This window comes from Rousettus aegyptiacus, unplaced genomic scaffold (assembly GCF_014176215.1).
Source record: "Rousettus aegyptiacus isolate mRouAeg1 unplaced genomic scaffold, mRouAeg1.p scaffold_m13_p_11, whole genome shotgun sequence".
Taxonomy (NCBI): Eukaryota; Metazoa; Chordata; class Mammalia; order Chiroptera; family Pteropodidae; genus Rousettus; species Rousettus aegyptiacus.
In genome coordinates, this window is record NW_023416286.1 from 2,992,142 (window position 1) to 3,019,281 (window position 27,140).

Below are 27,140 nucleotides of genomic sequence, written 5' to 3' on the forward strand. Positions count from 1 at the left end.
AGTCCTCGTTACTGCAGATGACAAGCTGTTGGGCGCAGCTCTGGATTCGCGGGTGTTTCCTGACCAGACTGTGCAGGGCGAGGGCGCTCCAGGTGACCCTTCCCCCGCTCCCCGCACCCCGCCCCCGACACCTTCGACCTGCAGACCGGACCGCTTCCGGGGTTCAGAGCCTCCTGGGAACCGGCCCGCCACCCGCAGGCCACCAGGTGGCAGCGCGGCGCCGTGGGGACGGGCTCCGCGGGCACGTGCGGGCAGGTGCTCAGCGGACCGGGGCAGGGCCGGCTCCCGTGGTCCTGGCCCACTCTGCGCCCCTGGGACGCTCTGGGACGCCAGGGGCTGGGCTCGGCGGCGCGTGCCGGTTGCCGGCGGAGCCTCTAACCGAGAAATCGCCCTGGGAGGCGGCTAGGGGGCGGGCGGGTGGGGCCCCCTGCCTGCGCGTGGGGGCCGGGTGGGGACCTTCCGCAGCGCCCAGGCTCTGTGATCCGGGTCGGCGTGTGATGGACGACCATGCAGGGTGCCTGGACGGCAAGCGGCCAGCAGCTCCTTGTCCCGTCTGTGGCCTTGGGTGTCCCCTCAGCTGAGGACGCCATGGGGAGACCTTCTCTTCCGGGAACGGACCTTCCCTCTGAGCACTGAATGACTGCGTGTCAGTGTGGGCGCTAAGGCCCCCTGGACCGATCTGCCTTCCGTGCAAGAAAATGCGCCTTCCTCAAGGGGGCGGGGCGGGGGGGCAGGGATGGGCAAGACCAAGGATCACGTGGCCACAGCGTCCCCTCCCTCCCGCCCTGCCCCACGCCCTCCCCAAGGGATGCCGGGTGTGGAGGGAGGCTCAGGTGGGAGGGCTCAGCTGCACCCACAGCCACGTCCCTCGGCAAGGGGGCAGCTCCACGGGCAGCAAGCCCTCCGGGCCCCAACTGGAGCCAGTGTGCACACAGTGGGAGGCAGGCGGACAGCATGGGAGACCCCAGCCAGGGGCACCCTGGCTGTGGGTTTGCCAGCGAATTGTTGGAGTGAGGATTTCCACTGCCACACTTGGGAGCCAGCCCAGAGACCACGCCGTGCACACTGAGGCCATAGACGGAATTTATTAGACCGCGCGGAAGCGTGAGACAGTGTACCGCACAGCTCGTCTTCACAACAGTAAGTACAGTGAGGCTGTCGACACACGACTGTCAGCAGAAACGGGACACGGCAGTTTCACATTTCTGAAAGACGACGGAAAACATTTATTCTTGTCCTTAAAGTACAAACGTGGGGGGGGGGGGCACCAGCAGAGACCAACCTGATGTGCGGTTAGCGTCAAAATCCAGATCCAGCATCGCAATTATAAGAAACTATAAGAAACCTATTAGAAAAATAGAGCATCAAACAAGCAAAAAATATTTTACAATTTACACAATAAAAACAATTCATTTGAGAATGGCTCCACGTTCAGCAGAAGAAAAGGCTCCATGGAGAAGCCACAGCTACCGAGGCTTGAAAACAAACCGCCCTCCGCGCTCCTCACGCCCAACGACGCCGAAAGGCACAACTTAAAACAGCAAATGTATCTTAAATATATATTATAGCTTCTCAAATGGGAAAAATAAGTCCCCAAACCAGAAAGTGGGTCATCGAGAAACGCGGCATCTCACGCCCCGTTGGCGAGCTGGGGTCGGAGGGCACCATCCCAGCCCCGCCTCCCGACCCCGCCCGACAGGCTCACACCCTGAGAAAATCAACTTGGACTTCGCAGCCCAGGGCGACCCCGGATGGCCCCCCGAGACCTGTGGCCAGGCAGCATGCCCCTGAAGGAGAGTGTGGCCACTCAGCGACGCAGCAGCACAAAGACCCTGGATCACGGCGATGAAGGTCAAAGTCAGTGTGTGTGTTTGCTTTGCCTTAAAAACCCAATAGGCATCCTAACTACAATGATGGACTACGGGGTGCAGCTTCTCGCACCGCTGAATCAGTTAAGCATCTCATTTCCAGAAAGGGAGTCCGTGGGAGTGGGACAGAACATACATGACCCCTGCCCCGAGCCTGCCTCGTAGACGGCACGCACGGCAACCACGCGTGACCTCCGGCAGCGGCACACGCCCCGGGACACCGGCCACGCCGTCTTCACGGGCAGGCTCTCACCGGACATGGAATCAGGAGATGGTCTGGCACGGAGCAGAGGCCCCAGATGCCCACCGTGCCTGCAGCCCTGACTCCCCGCCAACCCGCAATGCCTGCTCAGCGGCGGGGCCCGCTGGCCGCGGGCCTGGTGCTCGGAGGGAGGCAAGCGGGCGTGAGATGACCGCGCACGCTCGGGCGAGCCTCCGGGCAGCCCGGGAGACGCTCTCCCTCGAGGGGCGCGGGCGGCCCCCTCCCCACCTGCCGCCAGGGGCCTGGCCGTGCCCCTGGAAGCGGGCAGGGCGGGGGCTGGTGGCAGGAAGGGCATTCCCTCGCCACTGGCGGGGCGTTCCAACATGGGCGTGGGCCGGGCGAGCGCGGACAGTGTTTCCAGTGGGTGTGTCCCGGGAGTCCGGGGCTCCTGACTGCGCAGGAGAATACTGGCTGGGCCCAGAAACCGAGAAACCTGCTCCCGCGGCTGGCAGGAGAGGTGACCCTGCCGGGGGCGCGGGTGGGCCCTGTGTGTGTGTGTGTGTGTGCCTGTGTGTGCGCATGTGTGTGCATGCGCAGTGTTCATGTGTTTGTCTATGAGTGTGTGTGCATGTGCGCGTGCGTGTACGTGTCGTGTGTGCCTGCGTGTGCATGTGCACTGTTCACGTGTCTATGCAGGTGCATGCACGTGCATACATGTGCTTGTGCGTGTTGCACGTGTTTGTCTACGAGTGTGTGTATGCATGTGTATATGCGTGTGCACGTGGGTTCATGTGGAGTGTTCGGATATCTGCACATGCATGCATGCGTGTGCATGTGTGCGCCTGCACGCGTCCGTGTGCACGTGTTTGTATGAGTGCGTGCCTGCGCACGTGTGCATCTGCGTGCGTCTATGCCTGTGCGTGCACGTGTGTGCATGTGTCTGTGCGTGCGTGTATCTGGGGCAGGAATGAGGGGTGCAAAGTCCACTCAGTGAGAGGCTGAGCCCCCACCATGCTCCCCACGCGGCCCTCGTACAGTCAACAAGAGCGCAGGGACCACGTGACCTGCGGTCCCCGTCTCCCTCAGGGGCCCTTGCCTTTGTGGGGGGCTCCGCTGCGACGGGGCCGGGCTTCTCCCTAACGGGAGCGTGCACCTTCCAGGAGCGCCCCCCAGCCCCGGGGGCAGGTGGCACCCCCGGCCGTAGGCTCCCATTGATCTGACAGTGGTCAGGGGTCACCTTCGGTTTCCACAAGGATGGACGGTGCCCCTTGAAACGTCACCTGCAAACCACAGTCTGATGGGTGGAAATTTCAGCCAGAAAGAAAAATTAAAGTAAAAAAATTAAATTCTCTCTTCCCTCCAACTTCCTTGGGCTCTCTCTCAAATTGTCTGTGCTCATGTGGAAAAATGTCGGACAGATCAAGCTAACCGGCCCCAGGAAGACAGTAGAAAACCGAAATAAGTTAATATTCACCAAAACTCTTCACCGCGCTGATCTACATAACTTAGACGCCTTTCCTTGGGAATGCGAGCTCTGGGGGCCCACGCGGCAGCCGCCCCTCTCTGGCGGGCCTGGCCGTGTGGCAGCTGCGCGGAGTCTTGCGTGTTTCTCCCAGAACCCCCTGGGGCGGAGGGGCCAAACGTCACTGCTTCCGGCCAGGCTGGGGGGCGGGGGGGGCACTAAGCCTGAGGAGCAGACACACACTGTCCGAGGCGCCCACGATGCCTGCCCCGCGCCCGCCCGGCCGCCGGCGCCCTGGATTCCACGCTAACCGCGGAGGCCGAGCGGCGGCCGCCTCCGGCTCCCGCCTGCACGGTGGGCGGCAGGCGTGGAGAAGGGGCTCAGGGAACTCGGGTGACAGACAGACAGACACCGCAGAGAGACGGCGGTTCATGGCCGAACTGCCCCGCGCATGGGCCCCGCGCTCCGGATGATGCGTGGACGGCACTGAGGACTCGCCGGCGTCCTCCGGGGCGAGGTTAGGCGCTGACGACGGGGCGGAGGTGACCGCACAGCCAGCAGGGGACGCGGTCTGATGACACTCCAGGGGCCAGATGGGTCGCATCAGGGGCCACGAGCAGGGAGGCCCGGTCGCCGTCACCTCCGGACAGCGGACGCCTCGGGAACGGCCCGCGGGCCCGCGAAGGCAGGAGCGGGTGGTGGCCGGCAGGGACCGAGGCACGGCGCGCTGCGGTCCGCTGGCCCGGGCTGGCCCTCCACAAACAGTGTCTCGGTCCAGGTACTCGGTCCAGGTACTCGGGGCGCACGGCCAGTGGGGGTCGTGCCGCGAGCAGCAGGGTTTCTCTCGCTCTGCCAGGGACCCGGCTGCCCTGCCCTGAGGTGCAGCCGGCTGGGGAGAGTCCGGGGCGGGGCGGGGCCCCCTGGGGGGGGGCGGGGGGGCCCTGGCGCATGGCTCACAGCCCCGAGGCCCCTTCCGGGAGCGGCTCAGAGGGCAGGGCAGGGGAGCAGTCTAGCAGCCTCGTGCCTCCCTGCCCGTCGCCTCTGGAGGGGAGCGGTGGGGACAGGCCGTCCTGGGTGGCCGGCCGCCTGGCGCTGAGTGGGGAGGCGGCCGCGGAGAGTCTGCGGTTTGCGTTGCGGGTGGGGGGGAGGCCTGCAGGGCGGCCGCGGCCCTCCGTCAGAGGCGGCCAGGACACGGGGGCCTGGCCTGGTGGGCCCGCCACAGGGCAGGACCGGGCAGCCCCGCGGGGGGCTCGTGGGCGGGGGCGTCCTGCTCTGCTGGAGGAGAGTGAGGTGCTTCCGGGGCCCCCTCGGCCGCTGCCGCCCCCGGGGGACGGGCCTGTGTGTCACTTGCAGTGGTCCAAGTTGCCGTCAGGAGTCCTTGCTTGGCCAGTGGCCAGGGACGCCTCCTCGCTGTGCCAGAGGCCGTAGCCGAAGTAGATGGCGAAGCCTGTGGGCCGAGAGCAGGCGCAGTGAGGAGCGGCCGGGGGAGCGGCAGGGCCACCCGCACGCGGAGAAGCCGCGCGGCCCCTCGGGGCCGGCCGAGGCCGCCATCCCGCCCGTGCACGCGAACCCCTGGGGAGCCTCATGCGAGGCAGCCCCCGCTCCATCCACGGCCCCCCCGGCCTGGGCGCGTCCGGGGCTCCCCGGCCTCCCTGCCATGCGCTCGGTGCCCCCTGCCCCGTCCTCCCTGCGCAAGTGGCTGTCACACTGCAGGAGGCATTCACGTCACCACGCGAACTCGGTGCAGCCCGGACTGGGGTCCCCCAAACGTCTGAGCTGCTCAGCAGTCCCTGGAGCCACCCGTGTGCTGGGGACAAGGCGAGGACGGCAGACCCAACGGAAGGACTCGGCCACCAGGCGGCCAGGAGGCGGCTCATGTCCTGCAGCGGGGCGCTCGCCCCAGGGGCGGATGCGCAGAAGCGGGCGCCCCCGGCTGCCAGGGAGCACCGCGTGGACCGAGCCAGCCGGACGTGCCCCGGCCCCGGCCGGCCTCGGTGCACGAGGGGCCTGCAGAGCCCGGGCTGGCACCGCGCCCCGCACTGCCTGCCCCACCCTGCGGTGACCCGGGGCTGAGCGGTGAGGCAGGCTGCGGTCGTCCTGAGGTCACTGTTCCTGTCAGTGGCGCTGCAGGGCAAAGGTCAAGGCCAAGACCCCTGCACTTGGCCTCAGACACCGGGGAAGAACCCTGAGGCCGCCTCCTGCAGCCCCGGTGGCCGAGGCCCAGAGGGGTGGTCAGGCCACGGCCAGTCCCAGGCAGGGCCAGCAGCACACGGTGACGCCTGAGCCTCTCGTGGGCCGTTAGTGCCACAGCCACGTGGAGAGGCGTGGCCCACACTTTCCCTCGGGGGGCAAACAATTCCTAACTGGTCATCTTCGCCGGTGTCAGGACAGCTCCGTCCTGACCGGCGACCTCCAGGCCAGAGCCATTCCAATAAGAAGCGCCCAAAGCCGGAGGGAAGGGCCCGCAGCCCGCCGGCAGGCGCCCCCATCGGCAAGGCACCCCGCTCGTCTGGGGCGAACGCGGCCACAGGCGCTGCCGCTGCACGTGGACCGGGAGCCCCCGCGACGTACCGATCAGCATCCACACCGCGAAGCGGACCCACGTGCCCTGGTCCAGCTGCATCATGAGATAGACGTTCACGAAGATGCTCAGGATGGGCAGGGCCGGCAGGAAAGGCACCTGCAGCAAGACAAGGCCACGGTGTCGGCGCCGGCGGGGCTCGTGGGGGGCTCGTGGGGGGCCCCGCCTCGACCGTCCCGCAGGTCCACCCGGAGCCGCGTGCGGCCGAGATCCGGGCGGGCCGCCATGTCTGCGTGGGGAGAGTGGGCGCCGGTCCCGCCCCCGCACCCCAACCCACGCGCGGCCCTGGACCCCGAAGCCCCGCCACGCATGCCGCACACCCGCGGGCAAGCCCGGCAGGCGGGGTCCGGCTCCGAGCCCACCACCCAGGGGGTTGCCGCTGCCACTCCCCTGGCCTGCTCTTTTCCTGGGGTCGGAAGGCTTCGCTTCATCGCTAAGGACGAACCACTTCCGCATTCCCATAATCTAAACTACGGACGCCCTGGCCACCTCCGAGTCTCGGTCGTGACCCACGGTCCCCCTGGACGACACTCATGAGCGCCCCTTGGGGATGAGCCGCCTGAGGGCTAGGGGCCAGGCACTCCGGCAGGCCGGACCCCCGCCGGACAGCCAGGAGCTGTGTGGTACCTGGAGGCCCCCTGAGGGCCCGTCGGGCGGAGCCACTGACCTTAAACGAGAGCTTGGTCTTGCTCTCCGGCTGCTGCCAGATGATGACCGTGACCACCGTGCACATGACGGCGGAGCCGATGAGTATGAAGAGTGCCCACCACTCCCCCCGGGCTAGGGCGTCCTTTCCGAGCACGGTAACGATGCAGAAGACGATGATGAGAATCGCTGACGGACAGAGAGACAGAGAGAGATGCATCTCGACCCCGTCTCGACTCCCGTGGATACCCCAGGTCCCCCCAAACCCTACAGAGATGGAGACTGTTTCTGTAGGCAGCGCCTCTGATGAGGCCAGAACAACGAGCCCCACGGTGCAGGAGAAGGGCGGATGCTCGTCCCTTCCGGCCACCCCCGTGACAAGAAACCACGGTGCCGGCAGGCAGGCCCCGGCCCCCACGCGCCTCACGGCGAAGGGCAGGTCCTACCTATGAGGCTGCTCGAGATGTTCACGATCAGCCCTGAGATCTTGGAGGGCTCCTTGTTTTTGGGCGCGAGTAAGGTTCTCAGAGAAAACTTCTCCGCTTCCGGCAGAATGCCCGTCTGGGAGTCACTGCTGCTGGCCAGCTCGTTCTGGTCGGCCGGGTCCAGCTCATCGCTCGTTCTGGCCATCTGGTACACCATGTTGGGCTGCTCCGGCTGATACCTGCGCAGAGTGGCCCGGCGTGACCGCCACGCCATGCTCGCTGCCGCCGGGGGCGGGGGCCCGGGGCGGCAGGAAGGTGGCCGGAGCGACACCTTCTCGGGACAAGTGGGACGGGCGGAGACGGGGCCCTCGCCCTCTGCTGCTGCTTCCGCCCACAGCCTCCATGCGGCCCCGGCTTTGAGAGGACGCGGCCGCCACCGGGAGCCCCACCGGAGCGGAGACGGGGCCGACACGTGCGCCCCGGCTGTGCGCAGCGGCGTCCGCCCTGGGACGCGCGGCAGGTCGGCCCCCTCCCCGCCCACGCCGCCACGCCGCGGGGAGCGGACAGCGCAGACCGGGGGCGGCAGGGCCCCGTCCTGACGGACAGCAGGGCCCCGCGCCTGCAGGCTGCTGGGCTCGAGGGTCCGGCTGCAAGAGCTGACGGCATCGGCTCGTCTGGACTCCGAGCACCCGGTGTAAACAGGCCGCGCAGCCGAGCACAGCGCCCAGCCTGCGGCAGGACTTCCGAGACGCAGCTGCCCCGAGAGAAGCCGTCCTAAACGAGGCTGCTCGTCGCCCGCCCCGACGAACAGAGCTCGAGTCTTTCCCGCCAGCTCTGAAAGCCAGCGGCCGACGCGCCGACCTGCACGTCCTCTTGGCGTGACCGCAAAGACATGCGCGGCGCTTCCCCGGCTGGCTCGGGCACCGCCGGCCGGTCCGTTACGGCGGGCGGACCGCGGAGGACGGCCTGGCGCGGAGCCCGGTGAGGGAGTGAGCGGTCAGAGGCCTGGCAAACGGGCTTCGGCTGGTCCAGCACAGCCGCGCCCAAGGCTCGACCCCGGTTTCAGGGACAGTAGCTGCTGGGCCATCAGAAACGGAGTCGGTGGCCTCGCAAGTGGACTAAATACCTGAACACCCATCAGAGGCCCTTGCCAGGGGACCAGCACCGGGGCCTCTGTGGCACGTGCTCTCACGATGGCCACCTCGGGCCACGCCTGGGGGTGGGACGCAGAGCCCAGTCCGTCCAGTGCAAAGGAAAACGGGCGCCCCGCGGTACGCTCTGGGAGGGGGCCCTGGGGTGGCTGAGAACAGCAGGACACCAAGCCCAGGCCCGGGGCTGGCCCGGCACGCACGGGGCCCGCGCAGCCAGCACCTGGAAAGTCTCCTGAGCGCCAGCCTCAGCCACCCTCACCACGGGGCCCCTCCTCCAGCAGCCGCTGTGAGCCGAGCCTCACAGGTCATCGTAGTGACCTAAGCATCACTGGATTCTCCTGGCTCCCCGTCCCCTCTGGCCCACTTCTAGATCATTACAGGATCCAGGCACAACACTTGGGCTACTCTTCCAGCACCTAGCCAGAAAACGAGGGCCCGTGGCAGGGGGTAGTGGGGCCACCCCGACGCTCGTCAAGGGAGTTCTCCATCACCAGTCTCTGCCGCCCAACCCCCCTCCCCTGGGCAGTCCCCAAAGGGTCTGTCCACAACCCAACACTTGCACGGTGTAAACCACTAACTGACTGCTCGGAGGTTCGCACGGTCCACATGCACATCTGTCGCGGGGCCCAGGAAAGCCATACGTACCGCAAGACCAACACGCAGGCAGCCACCAAAGAGTAAGCCAGCAGAGTGCCGATGGACATGAGGTCCACCAAGTCCTTCAGGTCGAAGAGGAAGGCCATCGTGGCTGGGGAGGAGACAAACGTCAGGACCCGTGGGTGGCCCTCTGCACGCACCGCCCAGGCCACGCGAGGGGCGCTGCCCTGTCCTGTCCCCCCGCCCCCCGCCCCCCCATGGAAGAACACTGCCCCCGGCGGGCGGCAACGGCTAGCCGTCACGTGGTGAGCGCTTGCGCCAACACCACAGTTTCTGACCTTGGTGGCGACTTTAAAAGCTGCCGCCACACCAGAGACGGAGCCACTGAGGTTCAGACGCATCGGGAGGTGACCTGAGTCGGGGTCCCAACTAGGTCCCCATGACCCCGAGTCCCGCGTTTCTTCCCCTGCACCACGCTGACTCGTAGGCAGTCATGAGCACCCATCCACCACCCACCCACCCATCCGCCACCCACCCACCCATCCACCATCCACTCAACCACCCATACACCCACCCGTCACCCATCAGCCACCCACCCATCCATCAATCCATCACCCACCCACCCATCCGTCCGTCCACCTTTCCACCCAGCACCCATTGAGAGCACGGTATACGCCAGCGACGAGGTGACAAGACCCATGGCCTCCCTGAGCACCTCATCCGAGACACGAGCACCGGCTGGCAATGGTGCTGAGGAGGGGGGAGGGAGGGGTCGCAGGGGTCGCAGGGGTCGCAGGGGTCCCGAGCCAGACATTTGAGCGGGCAGAGCAGTGTTCTCCTGAACATCCCATCCATCCTTCACTGTGACCGCGCTTCAGAAAAATAACACCTGCGCGCTTGCCTGAGCCCCTCGCCCTTCCGTGAGTGCAGGTCTGTGCGTTCGTGCGGCCTTACGGGAGAAGTGTCCTGCAGGGACGGTCGCGCGGCCAGGCCTACTTGGGGTGTCTTCAGATCGTACGGAAGGGAGACAAACGGAAGCACCGACACAAACCCTTCCTCTCCCGCGAATGCGTCTCAAGCCCCCAAAGAGCGCTGCGGCTGACCCGGTGCGAGCTGTGAGCAGGGAGCAGGAGGCGGGAGCCGGGGGCCTCCGGGGTTCTGGGACGTGCCCGGCGGTGCCCGCCGCCGGCGCCTGCTGGGCCCCGCTCAGGGAAACTCGAGGCGCACTTCCCCCGCGTGCGGCGAGTTGAGAAAAGCTGACACCGTCTACACTCCCCGCCCAATTAAAAAGAAAGAGTTACTCCTCGGACTGGAGACTGAACGTACTACGCGGTCACTTTAACCACGATAGTTCCATCTCCTTGATCGAGTAACCTGCAAACACCGGAAACGTCTTCACCGCTCTGGTTCCTCAGCCCCTCGAACGTGCTGGCTCTCGTCGGAGGCACGGTGCCCCGTAACCCGACCTCCGCGCTCGCTCTCAGCGAGCGACCAAACGCTCACTCGCTCTCGGCACGTAACCAACCCGCAGCGCGAAGCCCACGCCGCGAAGGGCACAGGCGCCACCGCCGGCGGCGCGTCTAAGCTGGTCGAACGCGCGTCTCGCCCGCGTCCTGAGGTGCCAAAAGGCCCGCACCCCTGCCCACGCCCGGGAGGCGCTGGCCTCCAGGCTGAACCCAGACCAGGCGCCGAGAGCCAGCGCCCCACGCCCGGTGTGCACCCCGCCTTGCTCCTCTGGCCTCGGCTCTTCGTCTGTATGGCTGGGACCGCGCCGCCCCTTGGGCCGCGAGATGTGGCCGTGAAAGGGGGTGACGTGCACAGCCAGGGGCGTACGGCGCGTGTGCACAGGAGCTGCAGGGCCTGCCCCTTCCCGGGGGTCCCTGGAACGGCGCCTGGGCTCACTCGGTCCACCCGTCAAAAGTAGGGCGCATGGCTTCCCCAGCGACACCCTCGGTTCGTGGGGAAGAGGTGGCCCCTTTTACACGAGTCAGGAGCTAGGACGCAAGGACCTGACTCTCCAGCACCAATGCAGAGTCTCGCGTGGCTCCCAGACACCAGGAGCGTCACCTGACCACGGCTGCTCAGGGGCGCGCAGGGAAGGGGGACCGTGTGGGTCGGGGCGCGCAGGGAAGGGGGGCCGCGTGGGTCGGGGCGTGCAGGGAAGGGGGGCCGCGTGGGTCTGGCCAATGAGAGGACCGTGATTACAGAGCGCAAGCCTCCGGAGCATCCTGGCCCGTCCTCGGGAACTCTGGCCTCTGCCCTTTGTCAAAAGGCCAGTTTACGTGGCCGTAACCCAGGTTCCGAGGGCAACGACCGAATGTTAAAGAAGACCAGGTGAACGTCTCGCAGGCCCGACTCGGGAGACTCCCCGCGGCTCTCACCGGCGATGGCGCCCGAGGCGAGCGTGGCGATCACCGGCGTCTTGGTCCTCTCGTTGACTCTGGCCAACACCTTGAAGAGCAGCCCGTCCTCGGCCATGGCGTAGATGACACGGGGCATGGGGAACATGGAGCCCAGCAGGCTGCAAGGGGGGGGCGGGGGGCGCGTCAGCCTCCAGACGGCCGGCCGGGGCCGGCGCCCCGCGCCCCACGGACGCCCGTGGCTGGAGACGTGAGGCCCGCCCGCGCCCGGACGGGGCGGCGTGCGTCTGTTCCCGCCATCACTCCCGGCTGCATCGAACGGGAAATTAAAGCGCCGCGGCGTGCGAGGGGGCGCCTCCGTGGCAAAGGGGCGCTGGCGAGAACCTCCTGTCTACAGCGGGGCACGCCGGGGACAGGGCGCCGCACTGAAAGGCACGCGCCCCCTTTTCCCAGGTCACGCGGCCGAAACGCAGCACTCGGACAGGGGCCGGGCCCAGCGGCCGGGGTCGGGGACCGGGCCGGGGCCCTGCTGAGCGGGTGCCTCGAAGCGAGGGCCTCGGGCTCGTCAGGACGAGGGGCCAGGGCGCCGCCAGCTCCCCGGGGACTGCCGGCAACAGGGGGCGCGGCGCGGAGTCGGGCTGGGGTGCCGGCTCCAGCCCCCGGGAAAGGGGACGTGGCGACGGCGAACTGCGCGTGGCTCCGCCGGGCGCCCCGCCCCCGCCCCCGGGCCCCGGACGCTCACCTGGCAGAGAGGGCGCAGAGCGAGCCGACGGCCACCGCGTACTTGGCGCTGCCCCAGCCCACGTGCTTGAAGGCGTCCGGCAGGGGGCTGTCCTTGTCCAGGCAGAAGTAGGGCATCATGAGCGTCAGGGCGGCCGACACCCCGAAGTAGGCGACGAAGCAAATGAGCAGGGAGGCGACGATGCCCACGGGGATGGCCTTCTGGGGGTTCTTCACCTCCTCCCCTGTGAGCGGCAGGACTCAGCCCGGAGCGGCCAGGCGGCGAGGGCCCCCCACGGACCGCAGGGTGCCCGGCAAGCCCGTGCCACCCCCGGCGACTCCCACCGTGCTCGGCCCTCCCGGTCTGGAAGCGCAGGTGGCCCTCGGGGACGAGGCCTGAAGGCCCCGACGTCACGGCCCGGCCAAGGGAGCCGCTCGCTCCCTGCGGCAGGGGGTCCGGGGGCCCAGAGCAGCCGGGACCGTCCCGCCCGCCAGGGTGACGGTGTCTTTAATGGCCGCCGTCCTCCCGGATGCACAGGCATGAAGCCGGGCTGCGGCGCGGCTGCCAGGACCCGCCCAGCGTCACCACCGTCAGTGACGTTCGCGGTGCAGTGTCCCGGCAGGCGCGGGCACCGGGGGGGGGGGGGGTGCTGGCCAGAAGCCACGGATCCGCGTCCCTTGTGCGGCAGCTAGGCAGCCGGCACGTGCCCGCAGGAGGGCAGGCAGCGGCCGGGGGGCAGTGCGGGGCCCTGGCGGGACGGCGGCGAGCCTACCTGTGGTGGCGATGCAGTCGAATCCCACGAAGGCGTAGAAGCAGGTCGCGGCCCCCGACAGGACCCCCGAGAACCCGAAGGGCAGGAAGCCGCCGACGCCGAACCTCCCCTCCGTGCCGCTGGAACAGAGAGCCACAGCGGCGGTCACGGCGCCGGCTCCTGGCCCCAAAGACGAGCCGCCGCAGCGGCAGCGCCTGGCTCGTGGCCGCCGCTGGGCCTGGGGCCCCCAGACCCTCGGCATGCCGCCCCTGCGGCTGTCGCCAGGCCCGGCGCCCGGGCTCTGGACCGCAGGCCTCCTGCACCCTTCCCGGAAGCCTCTCTGAGTTCTGACGCGGGCAGTGGGCTGCGGGCACTGAGGGGGCCGGGTGTCCGGCAGGAGAGGGGGGGACCCACTGCCACGGCACCGCCCCCAGGAACGAGACGCAGGTCGCCCGGGTTTCCTGGTGACTCTGGTCTGAAACGAGCGTTTCTGGAGACGCTGAAAGGTGAGCTGTTTGTCAGCGAAGCGCCCCTAAGACCCGCGTGTGTGGGCGGCCGGATGTCCCCAGGGTGGGCCGGCACCCAGCACAGCCGGGCTCCTGGCGGGCACCACGCTCTTTGCCAAAGCAGTGGACACAAAATCAGGCCCGTCTGTGAACCCCGAAACCCCCGAAAATAGTCTCGACTGGTCAAAACCTGTGGCTCTAAAGGCCGTATCCAGACTGGAACAGGGGCGCTTCAGCCCAAGGCCCCGCCTGGGCGCCCATCTCTGGTGCAGGCTACCCCGGGCCCTGCCCATCGCAGAGCACCCCAGAGCCTCACACGCCCCGGCCCCCTGCAGCCCTGGGGCCCAGGGGAGCAGGTTCAGCCCCGCCCCTGCTGGCCGCAGGGCTGCCGGCTTCCTGCCACCGGAGCCCAGAGGATGGTGGGGACAGTCTCGTCACCCCGCTCGACTGGCTGAGCGCGGCCCCAGACCACGGCACCTCCCGACGCGGGACGAGGCAGGACACAGACTGTGCCGACCCCGGGCTCGCGCCGCGCCTCGGAAAACCTGGGGCTTCCCGCCTGGCTGATGATACAGACAGACAGACAACGTGGACTCAACCATTTTCTAAGGGGAAGGAAGCCTGCACTGACTCCCCGGGGATCATCGTGTTCCTCAGGTCTGGAAGCTTCCACGGAGCCGCTGGCAGTGAGGGACGCGCTGCACTTTGGTAGCCACGTGAAGGGCACCCCAAGAAATGCACACGTGACAGATGAGGGAAAAATGGTCCAGACACAGACGGAAGTAAGTCGTCTTAAAGTCCGACTAGGGGGTCAGCAGGTGCCCCCACCACCTCCCCGGACGCCACGCGGTCCGTGACTCAGGACCGTGCAACACGCGGCAAGTGGACCTCCCTTAGGAAAGGGCCGAAGCTCACATGGCAGGTCGGGGGAGGGGGGGCAGCCACCTCCCAGACCCCGGACTCCTGGACGGAGCTGAAGGGCACGGGAGGCCTGTGCCACGTCCCTCACAGCAGGCCACCAGACGCCCGCCTGCCCGACGCTGAGGGCCACGGAACGGCCACAGTAAGTCCACACGGACGCCAGGATCAGGGGGCCTGCGCTGAGCAACCGGGCGGCCGGGGCACCCAGAAGGTTCTGCGAGCTCCGCTGGAAGGGAAGAGCCAAGTGCGGCGTGGGACTCGCAGGGGAGGACCTGGGCCTCGGGCGTGTGGGCCGGGGAGACGTGGGCACGGGGAACAGGAGCCGCGGGTGGCGAGCAGGGCGGCGCGGACGCAGAGCCAAGGCGCCCTCCTCGGGGCCGGGGGGCGAGGGCCGTCGGAGCCCCTCGGAGCGGCCGGGACGCGGGTGGACGGTCAGCGCAGCCCCAGGTGCCGCCTGCGTCTGCTCCGCTGGCCGGTCCCCACTGGGTGCCGCCTCGCGCCGCACGAGCAGCACTCGGCACCGGAACAACCAACCGCGAAGGCGCACGGGGGCCCAGCGCTGAAGACAGAGATGCTGGAGCAGGGGCCACGGGCGCGAGGGGGGCACGCACGGCGGGCGGGACACGCGTCGCACACGAGATCGTGGGCGGGACACGCGTCGCACACGAGATCGTGGGCGGGACACGCGTCGCACACGTGAGCGCGGCGTGGGCGGGGCGGCGAGGCGTGACGGGGACGGGACGGGCTGCCCCGCGCAGACGACGCTGCGGCACACGCCCCGCGCCAACGAACTGCCGGCGAAACGAGTCAGCTTCTCAGACAGCCTGGCCGCTCGCATGGCTGTTTGCATGGTCCTCCGGGGCCGGAGGACCATGCAAACCCGCACAGAGCCTGTTCTGTGGAGCCTCTAACCGAAGCACTTGGAACCATTCCCTAAAGGCTTTTTACACGTAATCGATAACCTTTTATCCGCACACGGTGGTCCCACTTATCATGTGGCGACACACGTGTGAAGGATGGGGTGCAGGCCCAGGAGGGCCACCGCGGCCACCACGTGGCAGACGTCGCCTCGAGACAGTGGCCTAAACCCGGACCTTGGGCCAGGGCCCGGTCCCCTGCAGTCTGGGTGGCCGGCCCTCCACAGGCCACCGCCACCCCCTGCCCCGCCCCGGCTGCTCAGAAGTCGGTGCTGAGAATCGTCAGTAACGGAAGTGGGGGAAAGGCGTCCACACCGAAAAACACCCTGCAGCCCGGGCTGCAGACCGGACGGTGAGCCACCGAGATGGCAGGCGGGGTCGTCCCCAACACCAACCTCGTAGCCGCCACCTCACACCCCGACCTAAGCTTCTTTTCTGATGTGTGAGAATGTTTACTGCAAAATCATTTGTCGTAGTAAAAAATTTAAGAAGAAAAGCCGCATCCTGCATTTGGGAAACGAGATGGCCAGGGGCCACACACGGCTGCGCACGCGGAGTCACGCGGGCACGGAGCGCTCTGGAAGGGCGTCGTGACGCACGGCGTGAGGGGTTTGCCGCCGACCGCAGCGACCGGTGTTGGCAAACAAACCTTCCACAAGCACCGCATCCCTGGACATGTTCACACGGGCGGCCGACCGGAGGCGCGGGGCCGCCCGGCTGCCACCACGCTTCCGGCAGCGGGCGCTGGAGCGGGGGAGGGGAGACGCTTCTGCGCCGTCTGCCTCGTTTTACCAGGCGGCGCTTCTGTAAATTCAGGGGACGAACGGCGTCAGGCAGGACCGTGTGGCCCTGCCAGGACACCCCAGTCTGCAGCTGACTTAAAAAAGGGATGCTCCCCCCAAGTGGCTGACCTTCCGCCCCCAGCAGCGTGTCCCCAGGGCTGGGGCAGGTGTAACCGAAGGCCCCCCCCCCCCAGGGCTGAGGGGCCAGGCAGCACATGCCACTTTGCCCGGGAGGCCAGATCGTCACCACCAGGACAGCAGTGTGACAGTGGCCGAGGAGAGCAGAGACCATCGGCCACTATAAACAGTCTCTTCACAAAATGACAAAACACCACCTCGTGACTGATGACCCAGGATTCCCGACCTGCAAGACAGGCCCCCAAGGCTCAGGGCCGACCTGTCCTCTGAAGCGTAATCCGAGGTGGCCCCTCTCCACCCGGAACGAACGGGCACCCGCCACTTTGGCACAGACGTGACTTGGGAGTGCTCAGGAAGGATACGTTAAACGTGCTCGTTTCTCTGTAACGCAATCCCCACACAGTAGGCTTTCTATCGGAACTGTTAACCACATGATAACAATGAAGCTTCATGCATTTCATTCAATAGCTTCCTGTTTGCGTTCTGGTCGTGAACTCATCACGCATTGACGCCTGCCCACAGACCGGACAGACCACCGGGCACCTGGCCCGTGACCGGCGACCAAGTCGGCGTGTGGCCACTCAGACCCCGGTGTGGGCTCTCGCTGCCCGGCCTCCCCTGCTGCTAGACACCTGCTGGACTCTGGCCGAGGGGACGGGGCAGAAGGGACATGCGTCCTTCTGATTTGTCCTTAGGAGCACTGTGCGCACCCTGCTCCACCCTCCAGCCCCGACCAGGCAGACGAGGACAACCCTCGGGGGTCACAGAACACCACGGGGACTATCAGGTCCCTGAAGCCTGCGTACGGCCGCTGCTGGCCAGCCGCCCAAGCTGCTCATTTTGGGAGCTGAGACCTCGTTTCGAAGCCACTGAAATCTAGAAGTCTCTTCACCGAGCAGTTTAACTTTCAGCTATAATTAAAACAGAATCATAAGCAAAGTCGAACTCCCCCTTCTCCATTGTGGAACCCTAAGATTCACCTGAATATCTGACGAAAAAAATCAAAAACACACATTATAATGGTTTGGCTTTTGTGTCCTAGATAACGTGAGTTTGCTGGTCAGGGTTCAGGGAGAGGCCTGAAAAGGCCCCGGGTCGAGAGCCAGCCCGTCCCCTGCCTCTAACCCTGGGTGTCCTGAGCCAGGCACGTCGGGGGGACAAGGGCCAGCACTTTCCAGGGCCGATGCAGCCCAATTCCAGTGTGGGAGAACGAGATCATGAAAACCACATTTTGGCACGTCAGTAATCCTGAAAACCCTTGGTGGGAGGTTCACATGTTTCTCCTTCCTTCTAAGTTATTAAATCGGACGGCATTTCAAAGAAAGTGCTGTCCCCACGGGACTGCAGAGGGAGTCCCTTCCGAACGCAAAACTCAGAGGCTGGCCGTGCAACGGAGTCAGAGGACAGAGGGATTAAAGCAAGTCTGACAAGGACCCTCAACTGCACACGACTCTGGCGTTAACGAAGGTTCTTTTTCCCCCAACAGCTCCCTTTGCTACACAACGCCCTGTCTGGTGAAAGGAAAGAGAAGTTAACACACGTTTCAAACCAGTCGCTTCCCTGCAAAGAAAAAAGAACATGAACAAAATACTCAAATTCAAGTCACGTTTCTAAAAGGACTCCTAAGGGTCCGGCCGGCCGGTCGCCGAGGCCGGGGCGGACGACTCACTTGTTGGAGCAGAGGGGGTCCGACGCGTTCTGGATGTCCTGCTCCGTCAGCTGCCAGTTTTTGGCCGAGCCCTTCACGAATCCCGACACCACGACGAAGCCCAGGACCAAAACGTTGACGCAAGTGAATATCTTGTTGACCATGGCGGACTCTTTCACACCCAGAGTTAGGAGTCCTGAGGACGCGCAAAGACGGGGCGCTGTGAGTGTCACCCCCGCACCGGGCAGGTCCCCCGGGGGCCGGGGAGGGGGCCGGGGAAGAACCCACGTGGCAAACCACCAGACTTCGCGAGCCTCTGGGCCGGGGCTGGGCTCACCGTCTTTCTGGAGGCAGGGGTCGGAGCGACCGTGGTCCTGGGGTTTAATGCCACTGAGGACGCCACCCGGGGGCCCCAGGGGTCTGCAGAGGCGGGGACACCTCAGCCCACAACCCTGGGGGGGAGTGACGTGAGCGCCCCTCTCCCCACGTCCTCCCCCACCCCGAGAACCACAAATCTACGTTTTCCCAGCAGGAGACACTTGGCTCGGTTCCTCAGACAGGGAAGGGATTCTGGCCGGCTCGGGGGCGTGAGCACCCACAGCCGTGACAGCTGTCTGTGGCCGTGGGACCAGCACCATGCATGGGTGCCGTCTTGGATCCGGTGCGTGAGAAGCACTGAGCTGGACTAGTGGCAAGCTCACGCTTAAAAAGAATCACCAAGGGGCCACCTTGGGGAGAGTATGGCACCCGGGGACTTCCGTGGCATGAAAGGGTGGCCGGGGGACACACGGCCACCATTCACGGCTTGAGGTCACTGGCCTGCCCTGAGATCACATTTCTCCACGTGACAGCCTGAACCCTGAATCGCAGTCGGGAGAAGGGAGCGAGTGCACCCCGCTGTGCCGTGCCCCACCCCTGCCCCCCCTCACGCTCAGGAAGGTCTCGGCCCTGCAGACTCCGTTCATGGTCCGGCTGGCGGGACCGGAGATACCGCCGAGACCGGCCCGTGCAAAACGACTCCGGTCACGTGGTGGGCGAACAAGGCGTGTGTTGTTTTTAGAACTCAGGCGAGTTTCCCAATATCAAAGGAGCTTTTATCTCCGTTTCGGCTTCACGTGTGTTAACAAAACTCCGGCCCTCGTGGCTGAGCCCCGGGCGAGCGCCACGAGAGGGAGGTGCCGCCGACGCGCACAGCGAGACCTGGATTTCAGACCCTTGCGCCCGCGACTGTCGTGGAAGGCACCTGCTCCAGGCGCTTCGGCGCCCGGACGTGTCGGAGCACCCTGGGCTGCTCTGGCCCCCGAGACACACGTCAGTGCTCCAGGCAGACTGTGCTCCTCCCCGTGGGCCTGGCCGGTGACCGCCAGCTGTCCCTTCCAAGTGGTCACCCACGGGTGAAAGAGGTTTGTGTTGCTGGGTCACTCGCACGAAAAGCCTGCGGTCCTACACTCCCCAGCCACGTGAGGACCTGAGGCTCTCTGTGAACTGAATGACACACACCTCGGCCACTATGATCCGGGCCGACTTCCTGCCAGAAACCACTAACACAAAACACACGCCCCCGGTGACCAGAGGAACGAATGAGAGCGCGGGGGGAGGGGCGGGGAGCGAGGGGCGGACGAGCCCGCAGGGGCCTCACCCGTCAGGATGAGGATGATGATCACGGCGAAGATGTCCGGGGTTTCGGCCAGCACCCCCGGGGCGTGCAGCGTCATGTGCGCCCGCGAGAACTCCCCGATGGGCTTGCCAATCAGCTCGTCGAAGGTGGCGCTCCAGGCTCTCGCCACACTCGACGTGCCTGTCACGAAACAGACGTGGAGGAGAGGAGGGCGTGATGAGCAGGGCGTCACCGAGCTGCACGGGCGCGGCGTCCGGGGGGGGCGGCCGCGGACCCCACAGCTCCGGGGAGGTCGACCGGTGTGGGACGTGGCAAGGCTCCCGGGGCCGGAGAAACGTGTGTTTCCCCAGAACCCAGGATGCACACGCGCGTTTCACACGCGCGGCTAAGGGAAGCTGTCAGCACGGCGTCTCGCGTGCGACCGGGGGGTGCGTGCGCGGCTCCCTTCCGTCCGCCTCCTTCTCCACGGCCCCCATTTTTCCGTGTCTGTGACGAACCCACTCCCGTGGTCAGAAGTAAGTGCCAACTAAAGGAGACAAAGTCCCTTTTAGCGCATTAGAAACATCCCACTGACCCTAGGTCTCTCGTGCCAAGAGAAACGACCCCGGGGGCCTGGCTTGTCCCCGCTGAGGTCAAGGGCACGGACAGGGGCAGCGGTGGCCCTGGCGGCCCCCGCCTTTCCAAGAGGAACGTGCGGGAAGGAGGGAGCCGGGCGGCCGCCCGCCCTGGGGACGGAGGGGGGGGCGCACCGATGATGTAGGAGAGGATGAGGTTCCAGCCGGTGATGAAGGCCCAGAGCTCGCCGACGGTGACGTAGCTGTACAGGTAGGCCGAGCCGGTCTTGGGCACGCGGGCGCCGAACTCGCCGTAGCAGAGGCCGGCCAGCACCGAGGCCAGCGCGGCGATCAGGAAGGAGATGACGATGGCGGGGCCGGCATTGTCGCGGGCCACGGCCCCGGCCAGCACGTACACGCCGGCCCCCAGCGTGCTGCCCACGCCCAGCGCCACCAGGTCCAGGGTGCTGAGGCAGCGGGACAGCCGGCTGTCCTCCCGGCTGCAGTCCACGACCTTGCGTCTCAGCAGCTGCTGGCCGAGGCCCAGCAGCACCCTGCACCCCATGCTGCGGCCGCACCTGCCGGAGGAGAGGAGGAAGGACAGGGTGAGTCGCGCGCACGCGGCCCCGCCCGGGGCCCCTCCCGGCCACGTGCTGCCCTCGCGCCTGAGGCTCTGAGCCCCAGGTCCCGACCTCCGCCTCGGGCCGCCCCGGCCGCGGTGCCCAGGCCTGCGGGCGTCCACGCTGCTGCCTGCTCCGGACTGACACCCGGGACGCGCGGAGACGGCACGGTGACCACGCGGCCGGAGGCCGCGGACAGCAACGCCGGGTCGCGGGACCTCCTGGGACCCCCCGGGGCAAGGACCGCGCAGTTTCCGCTTCCACGTTAACACAGACTCAGGCCCAAAGCAGAAAAATGCTGAACTGTCCCCAGGTCGGGCCTTCTGCGACTGTCCCTAGCCCGCGGAGTCCTTTGTCCTGGACCACTATGCTGGCCCACTGCGTATGCGACGTGCTCCTGGGCGCGAGAGGACACACGGCTACGTCGCCCACGCTTCGCATGGGGCGCCTGGCCAGGGTGGGCAGCTCCCGCCTCCCCGGAGGGGAGCCCAAGGCCCCACCGCAGCACGGGCCGCGCGCCGTGACGCCCCTCCGGACAGGACAGCGTGGGAAGCGGGGAAAGAGAGCTCCTTCGCCGCGGCGAAGCCGACGGTCAGTCCATCGGTGACAGGCATGGCAACTGGACGCTGTGACGGGGCCGCCTGGCCTCGGTGACCCCCCGCCCCACGCCCACAGCGCCGCCCGGCTCACCGTGAGAAAACCGTCTGCGGGACACCTGACCTACGCCCCTCACTCGGTCGGTCCCCGAAAACGAGGACGGTCCGGGGACACAGGCGAGAGGCGTGTCACGTGGGAGCCGGGTGGGACCAGGCCAGGAGGGGGGCGCGGGGAAAACCGGGGAAATCGGACGCAGCGCGACCTCGTCTGCACCGGCGCCAAGTCACCGGCTGCCGCCAGCGCAGGGCGTCGCCGGGGCGGCGGGCGTGGGGTCTGTGGGTGCCCCTGCCCTGCACCCACACGTTTCTGCAACTCTAAAACTGTTCCCAAAACAGTTCACTTAAATACTCTTTTATAAGGTGCCGAGAGACAAACTATCACCGTGAGACGCAGAAACCAGCCCTAACTGTTCGCCTTCATCATCAGCCGACCTGTGACCTAGCTGGCTGCACACAGGCCTGGGAAAGGAAACGGCCTCCGGAGCGTGCGGGCCCACCAGGGCCGCCCCCGCCCGCCGCCGGGGCGCAGGCCGAGTGCCGCACGCGCCCACGGAGCTGTGGCCTGCACAGCGGCCCAAGCCCCCCGCCAGGCTCCGACCTCGCGGGCGGGAAGGTGACCTCACGGTGTCATACGATGGGGAGGAAGTGAGCACAGACGGTGTCCTCGTGAGGCAGGAAAAGCGGACACAGGACGAGGGCCGGGGACCAGGGACCGCCGCCCAGGGTGAGGTCTGTCCTTCCGCCCCGATGTGCCGTGTGCTCGATGCCGCTCCAGGGTCTCGCTCAGGCACTGGCCGCACGGGACGGAGCGGGTGGGCAGCTCCCCCCGGCACAAGCAGCTGGCCGGCCACGGGGCGGGCGCGTGGGCAGCTGTCCCCAGGCACCTGGAGGGCTCGAGCATACATGTGACTTTAACAAGGAAGGAAGCGGAATGACCCCGACGGAGTCATCTGGGACCAGGTGGTCGGGAGAGCATCCCAGGACACTGGCCATTGTGTGTGTGGGGGGGGGAGGGCTGGGGACGAGGACAAAGCCGGAGCGGCAGGAAGTGTCCTCACAGCCGGATCTCCACTTCCCCCAGATGTGGGGAGGCCCAGGTGCAACGGCTCAAACGAACAAGGAAAATCAGCGGCAGAAGGGGCCGGGAGACGCAGAGACCCACGAAGGGGCCGTGGCGCTGCAGAGGGAACGCGGGGGGCTGAGCCAACAGCCGGGGGCCAGGAGGGGGAGGCGGGGGGCGGAGGCACAGAGCAGCGGCCGAGGTCAGGCGTGGACGGGGAACGGCTCACACCCACCGTCTTCACTGGGCAGCGGGGTCCGGTCTGCCCCTGGGGCAGTGTGACTCAGGACCCTGGGCTCTGTCGAAGCCCCCCACTCCCCAGGGCCTACGCCCCTCTGACCCCGAGCGGCAAGGAACGCGTTGAGGGTATCGCGAAATTCCACCAACATCCACGCATGTCCCACCCGCGCTCCACACAGCCAGGGCTGAAGGAAACGCACTACCCCGCCTCACCCCCAGGAGGCAGACCGAGGGGGGAGCCCCGGGAGGGGTGTGGCCCCAGAGAAGGCTCCCCGGTCCCTCTCAAAGGCTACAGCCCTCGCGGGGGAAAATGGTCAGCTCGCCCAGCAAGGACAGGGGCAGGAAGCCTGGGGACCCGTCTGGGCGTGCCCTTGCGTCCAGCCAGCAGCCTCGGTCGTGAAGGCACGGAACGTAGTAGGTCTGCAGGCAGCGTGGCTTCTCGCTGACCGGCACGCAGTCCTGCGTGACGGCTGACCTCAGTGCCCGGCATTCGTACTCGGCCGAACAAACTGTTAAGTGCTGGGCTAATCGGCCCGCAGTCGCCTAGCTCATACGCAGCGGGGCCAGGACGGGAGCCTAGGTCACCTCGCTCCAGAGGCGTCAGCCACACTGGGGCCCAAAGCGACGTGACTGGCCAGGTGCACTCTCCCGGCGGCCTCACGAGCCTGTCACCCAGTCTGTCACCCCACAAACAGAAGGCCGACGGGGCTCAGTGACAAGCTCCCCCTGCAGGCGGACACCCCTGTAAAAGCCGAGTCTGGCCGCACGCACGGCGGAGCCCCCGCGCTTCCCTCGCCACTGGCCGAGGTCCACGGGCCTGGAGGCTCCGCGCACTCCACCTGGGACCTCCCAAGGCGGCTGGTTCCCGGACCCCCCGGGGCACCCCGAGTCTGCAGGTGCTCAAGCCTCCTCCATACAGTGTGTGGGACGTGCGTGCATCACGCCCTCCCATACGGGGGCATCACCTCTGGGTCACTGTGGTGCCTCTTAGCCAGGGCCATGGGAACACTGGTGACACTGTTCTGTTTGGGGCCGAGTGACAAGAAAAGTCTGCGCGTGTTCAGGACAGATGCGACCACCTCGGGCCTAACTACACAGTGCACGTCAGTAACAATGTAACTGGGTTTTTCTAGAATATTTCTGATCCCCAGTTGGTTGAATCAACCAGTCTGGGACCCGGGGTGGGGGGTACGGAGAGCCGACTGACTGGGGTGTCAGGGCCCCAGCAGGGCTCCGGCAGAGAGTTCTGGAAAGCACATAGAGAGCAGGGGGTCTCCTTCCGCAACCCGGAGGAAACGGCCTCCCAGGGGCACACACGTTCTTTGCTGGAGGAGGACGAGGTCCCATTTGCCTGGCACAACTTGTGGACATCAGAATCGAGTGGCCGATAACGCGCGGGCCGGCAGATTAGAATCACCAAGCCCAAGAGGGGCTGCGCCAGGGGCGGGGTGAGGCCGGAGGCGGCGCGTCGGCGTGGCTCATGGACACACGCACCTCACGGTGCGGGCGAGGCCGCCTGCCCCAGCTGCAGGCCGTCGCCCCCAAGCGCCACCTGAACGCACCCGTGTGCAGGCGCCTGGGCCGCATGGCTGAAGGTCCCCCCCCTCCGGCCGGGCGTCCGGGCCGCGTGGCTGAAGGTGCCTCCTCCGGCCGCTGCTCTGCGACAAGCCAGCTCCGAGCACGGGCGGCGCGGCAGACACATCTGCTGTCTCTTAAGTTCTTAGAGGCCGAAAACAGCCATTTCAGCGTGCGCCCCAGAACGCTCTCCACACCCCCACAGCCGCGGAAAACCGGCCATGAGGACGGCCCTGCCCCCAGGTCACCAACGAGGCGGTCACGCGAGACCCGGGCCACGTTTTCCTGCACAGACGACACGAAGCCGCAGCTGGGTGCTCGGCCGGCTCACGCGCGGCAGGGTGGCCCGCCACGCGCCCCGGGAGCCACACGGCCCCCACGCGTCAGGGCCCTGAGCGCATCCGCGCTGGCGGGGAGAAGGGGTCCCGGAGGAGTACGAGGCTTCCACGGCCAGAATCACGGGCCAGCGTGGAAAACGACCTTCGAGGTGCTGAGGCCGGAGCCCGACCTTTCTTTGACCTTCCCGGCTTCGTGGTGAGTCGACCCCGTTTCACCTGAAACTTGCTTTTCCTGGCGAGGCTGGACGATGGGCGACCAGGTTCCTCCTCGTGGGAGGATTACACAGCTTCTACTCCTGTGTAATCTGCCCTGTGCCTTCTCCTGGCCCTCGAGATGCTCACCAGCCGGACACGAAGACACGAGCACCCATCCATCTGGTCGACCTACACTTACCGCACCCCCTGCCCCGCCACCCCCCAGGTGCTCTGAAACAGCAGGGAGCAGACGGGGGCCCCCACCGGAGGGCACGGACCGGCGTGGCTGACACCGGGAGGCCTCCGGGGGACGCCCCGCCTCTGCCCCCGCCGGGCACCTGGCCTGCAGCTTGTCGTCCTCTGGGAAGGGAGCCGCCCCGGCGTCCGGCAGGCTGTGGGGCCCCCGATTCAGACACGGTGCAGGACTTGTGCCCGAGGACCCCGGACCCCGGACTCCATTCCCCACACGCTCCGTCCTCCCCCAAAAACGGGATAGTCAGGCTTCGGCTTTTCACCTGGGTGAAGACCCGCAACCCCGCCAGGCCCGCTGCTGAGTAAGATAAAGCGGTTCCAAAGCAGTCTGTCAGCGAGGGGAGGGGACGCAGAAGGAACACCCACGAACCTAAGCCCCTTCCCCAGGCCGCCGGCCGGGAGGAGGGGGACGAGGAGGACGTGTGAGGCCCTAGCGTTACCCCCGACTCCGGCACAGGGCACCTGGCAACTCTGCACCCTCGTCTCCGACGCCTGCAGGCCTCACTCAGAGCTGGACCCCCCGGCGTCCTGCTGAACCCGGCCCGCGAGCGTTGTCGCCGACGGAACCAGGACTAGGGGTGGCCCGAGGACTGTGAGGACGTCAGCGTGCGGGGTAGAGGTCGGGGGAGGCTCCTAACGCGAATGCCCCATCACACCTGAAAACTGGCCGAGTTTTGTGTGACGACTAAGATGGTGGCGATAATGATAAAGTCCCTCTGCGCAGCGAACCCACTGTTGTTTTAATTGAAAACGAACTGGAACTGGAACAGAAGCTGTTGAGGATTCTAAGAGCAGAACGTTTTCCCCAAATGACAGCCTGCGCCGAATGCGGCGGAAGCACCAGATAAAACTGGGGCTCCTCTCCTTAGAGAAAGAGGGGACGCGAGCCCACTGGTGAGTCCTGGCCTTCCCCAGCGCCCCTGCCCGGCTCATGCACGCCCCCCCTCCCCCAGGACCTGGGAGCCCAGGGACCCGCCCCAAACACTGCTCTACACCCTGTCCCACAGCGCCAGAAACCAAGGGCAAGCATGGACAATTCTCAGGTCAGAGAAAAACCCAGAGAGCGGGGTGACCCCGGAGCCGGCCGAGACCCTCCCAGGGACCACGTCGGACACACAGCTGGATGCACTGCAGGCGGCACGGCCACCGGCCACCGTGGAGCAGGCAGCGGCCAGCATGGGGCGCGCAGGTGCCTCCCGGCCACTGCTGACCACGCGGCGCCGGGCAGAGAGAGGCTGCGGGCACGGCCTCTGCACACTGCGCCCCGGGACCGGCCCCTGCGAAGGCGCCACATCCCCGGCTGTGGCGTGTGGCGGTTCCGCACGGAGGAGAGGCACGGGCGTGGGCAACGTGCCGCGGCGACGGCCGGCCGGGGCTGCGCGAGGGACACGCGGGCCGGGGACACGCGGGCCGGGGACACGCGGGCCGGGGACACGCGGGCCGGGGACACGCCGGCCGGGGACACGCGGGCCGGGGACACGCGGGCCGGGGACACGCCGGCCGGGGACACGCGGGCCGGGGACACGCGGAAGCATCAGAGCGCACGGCGGGCGCCGTTTGGAGGACGGCCGCGCGGCCTGTTGGCCGCTAGTGCCCTTCGAAGGTCAAGCGCAGTACGCTGACGGCCGCTCCGCGGGGTGCTGATGGGCCGACTGTACCTGGAGCACGACGCGTGGCCTTGTCGCCTTGTCACCCGACGGCCGCCTGGGTCTGGGAGCGGATGTCTCGGGGGGGCTGAGATGAGAGGAGGGCTTCAGGCTCCTGGAGGCAAAGAAGAGACGTCAGACCCACATCTGTGCTCGCCTCGGACTCAGGCCTGCGGCTGCTGCAGAGGAGGTGGCCCTGGGAGTGTGCCGCAGCACCCCGGACACCCCGGCTGTCACGCCAACGGGGACGAGGGCCGCATCGTGGGGACTGAGCAGGCGGGGGCGACGCGTCCCAGGGAGAAGCATCGCTGGGGGGCCCAGGAGAAGGCAGGAGATGGGATGAGGGGACCGCCAACCCAGGGGCGCTACCTCCTCACCCCGACAAACGGGGACCGATTCCGAATAAGGATGCTACCGCAGCACCCGCAAGGGCTGTTCCCGCGGGTCCGGGCATGGAGGTGGGTGTGAGGCAGCTCCGGGGGCCTTGCTGGGGGCCGTAACGGGGGGTGAGCCCTGTGCTGACCCCGACGCCGAGAACCAAGTCAGGCACGCACGGGAAACTGTCGCTGGCCCCTCACCCGGGGTCTGGCCAGCTCCCACCGGTACAGCCGGCACTTCACGATGGAGCTCCTGAACCCGCTGTCCCACGGGCGCCGGGCTGCCACCGCCCCGATGCCCCGCACGGGCCCAGGCCGCGCTCTGCGCAGCCTG

General features: G+C 67.1%; 1 protein-coding gene across 2 annotated transcripts; it reads right to left on the reverse strand.

Annotated features, from left to right (window-relative positions):
* Window positions 1–1,066: 1,066 nt before the first annotated feature.
* On the reverse strand, window positions 1,067–26,544 carry SLC7A1 (solute carrier family 7 member 1). 2 transcript variants are annotated; one of them, XM_016151885.2, is made up of 12 exons: window positions 26,442–26,544; window positions 20,043–20,425; window positions 19,315–19,473; window positions 17,697–17,871; window positions 12,785–12,903; window positions 12,034–12,256; window positions 11,313–11,452; window positions 8,980–9,082; window positions 7,205–7,422; window positions 6,781–6,947; window positions 6,104–6,212; window positions 1,067–4,979 (listed from the first exon to the last, which is right to left on the reverse strand). In XM_016151885.2, exons 2-12 carry the CDS (start codon window positions 20,410–20,412, stop codon window positions 4,876–4,878), a joined length of 1,887 nt encoding a protein of 628 aa, XP_016007371.1. In that variant the 5' UTR covers window positions 20,413–20,425; window positions 26,442–26,544; the 3' UTR covers window positions 1,067–4,875. The 2 variants fall into 2 exon arrangements, with proteins under 2 accessions (XP_016007371.1, XP_036084298.1); XM_036228405.1 differs by lacking the exon at window positions 26,442–26,544 and adding an exon at window positions 25,440–25,594.
* Between the last annotated feature and the right edge of the window lie 596 nt (window positions 26,545–27,140).

What these genes read in the sequence shown, in the direction of transcription:
- SLC7A1 (XM_016151885.2), bottom strand. Translation starts at nt 20,412, where the DNA reads ATGGGGTGCAGGGTGCTGCTGGGCCTCGGCCAGCAGCTGCTGAGACGC. An exon ending in CGCCTCGGGCGCCATCGCCG is followed by an intron (nt 9,083 to 11,312) that starts GTGAGAGCCGCG and finishes TCTCCTCCCCAG; the next exon opens with CCACGATGGCCTTCCTCTTC. An exon ending in GCCTGCGTGTTGGTCTTGCG is followed by an intron (nt 7,423 to 8,979) that starts GTACGTATGGCT and finishes CACTCTGCGCAG; the next exon opens with GTATCAGCCGGAGCAGCCCA.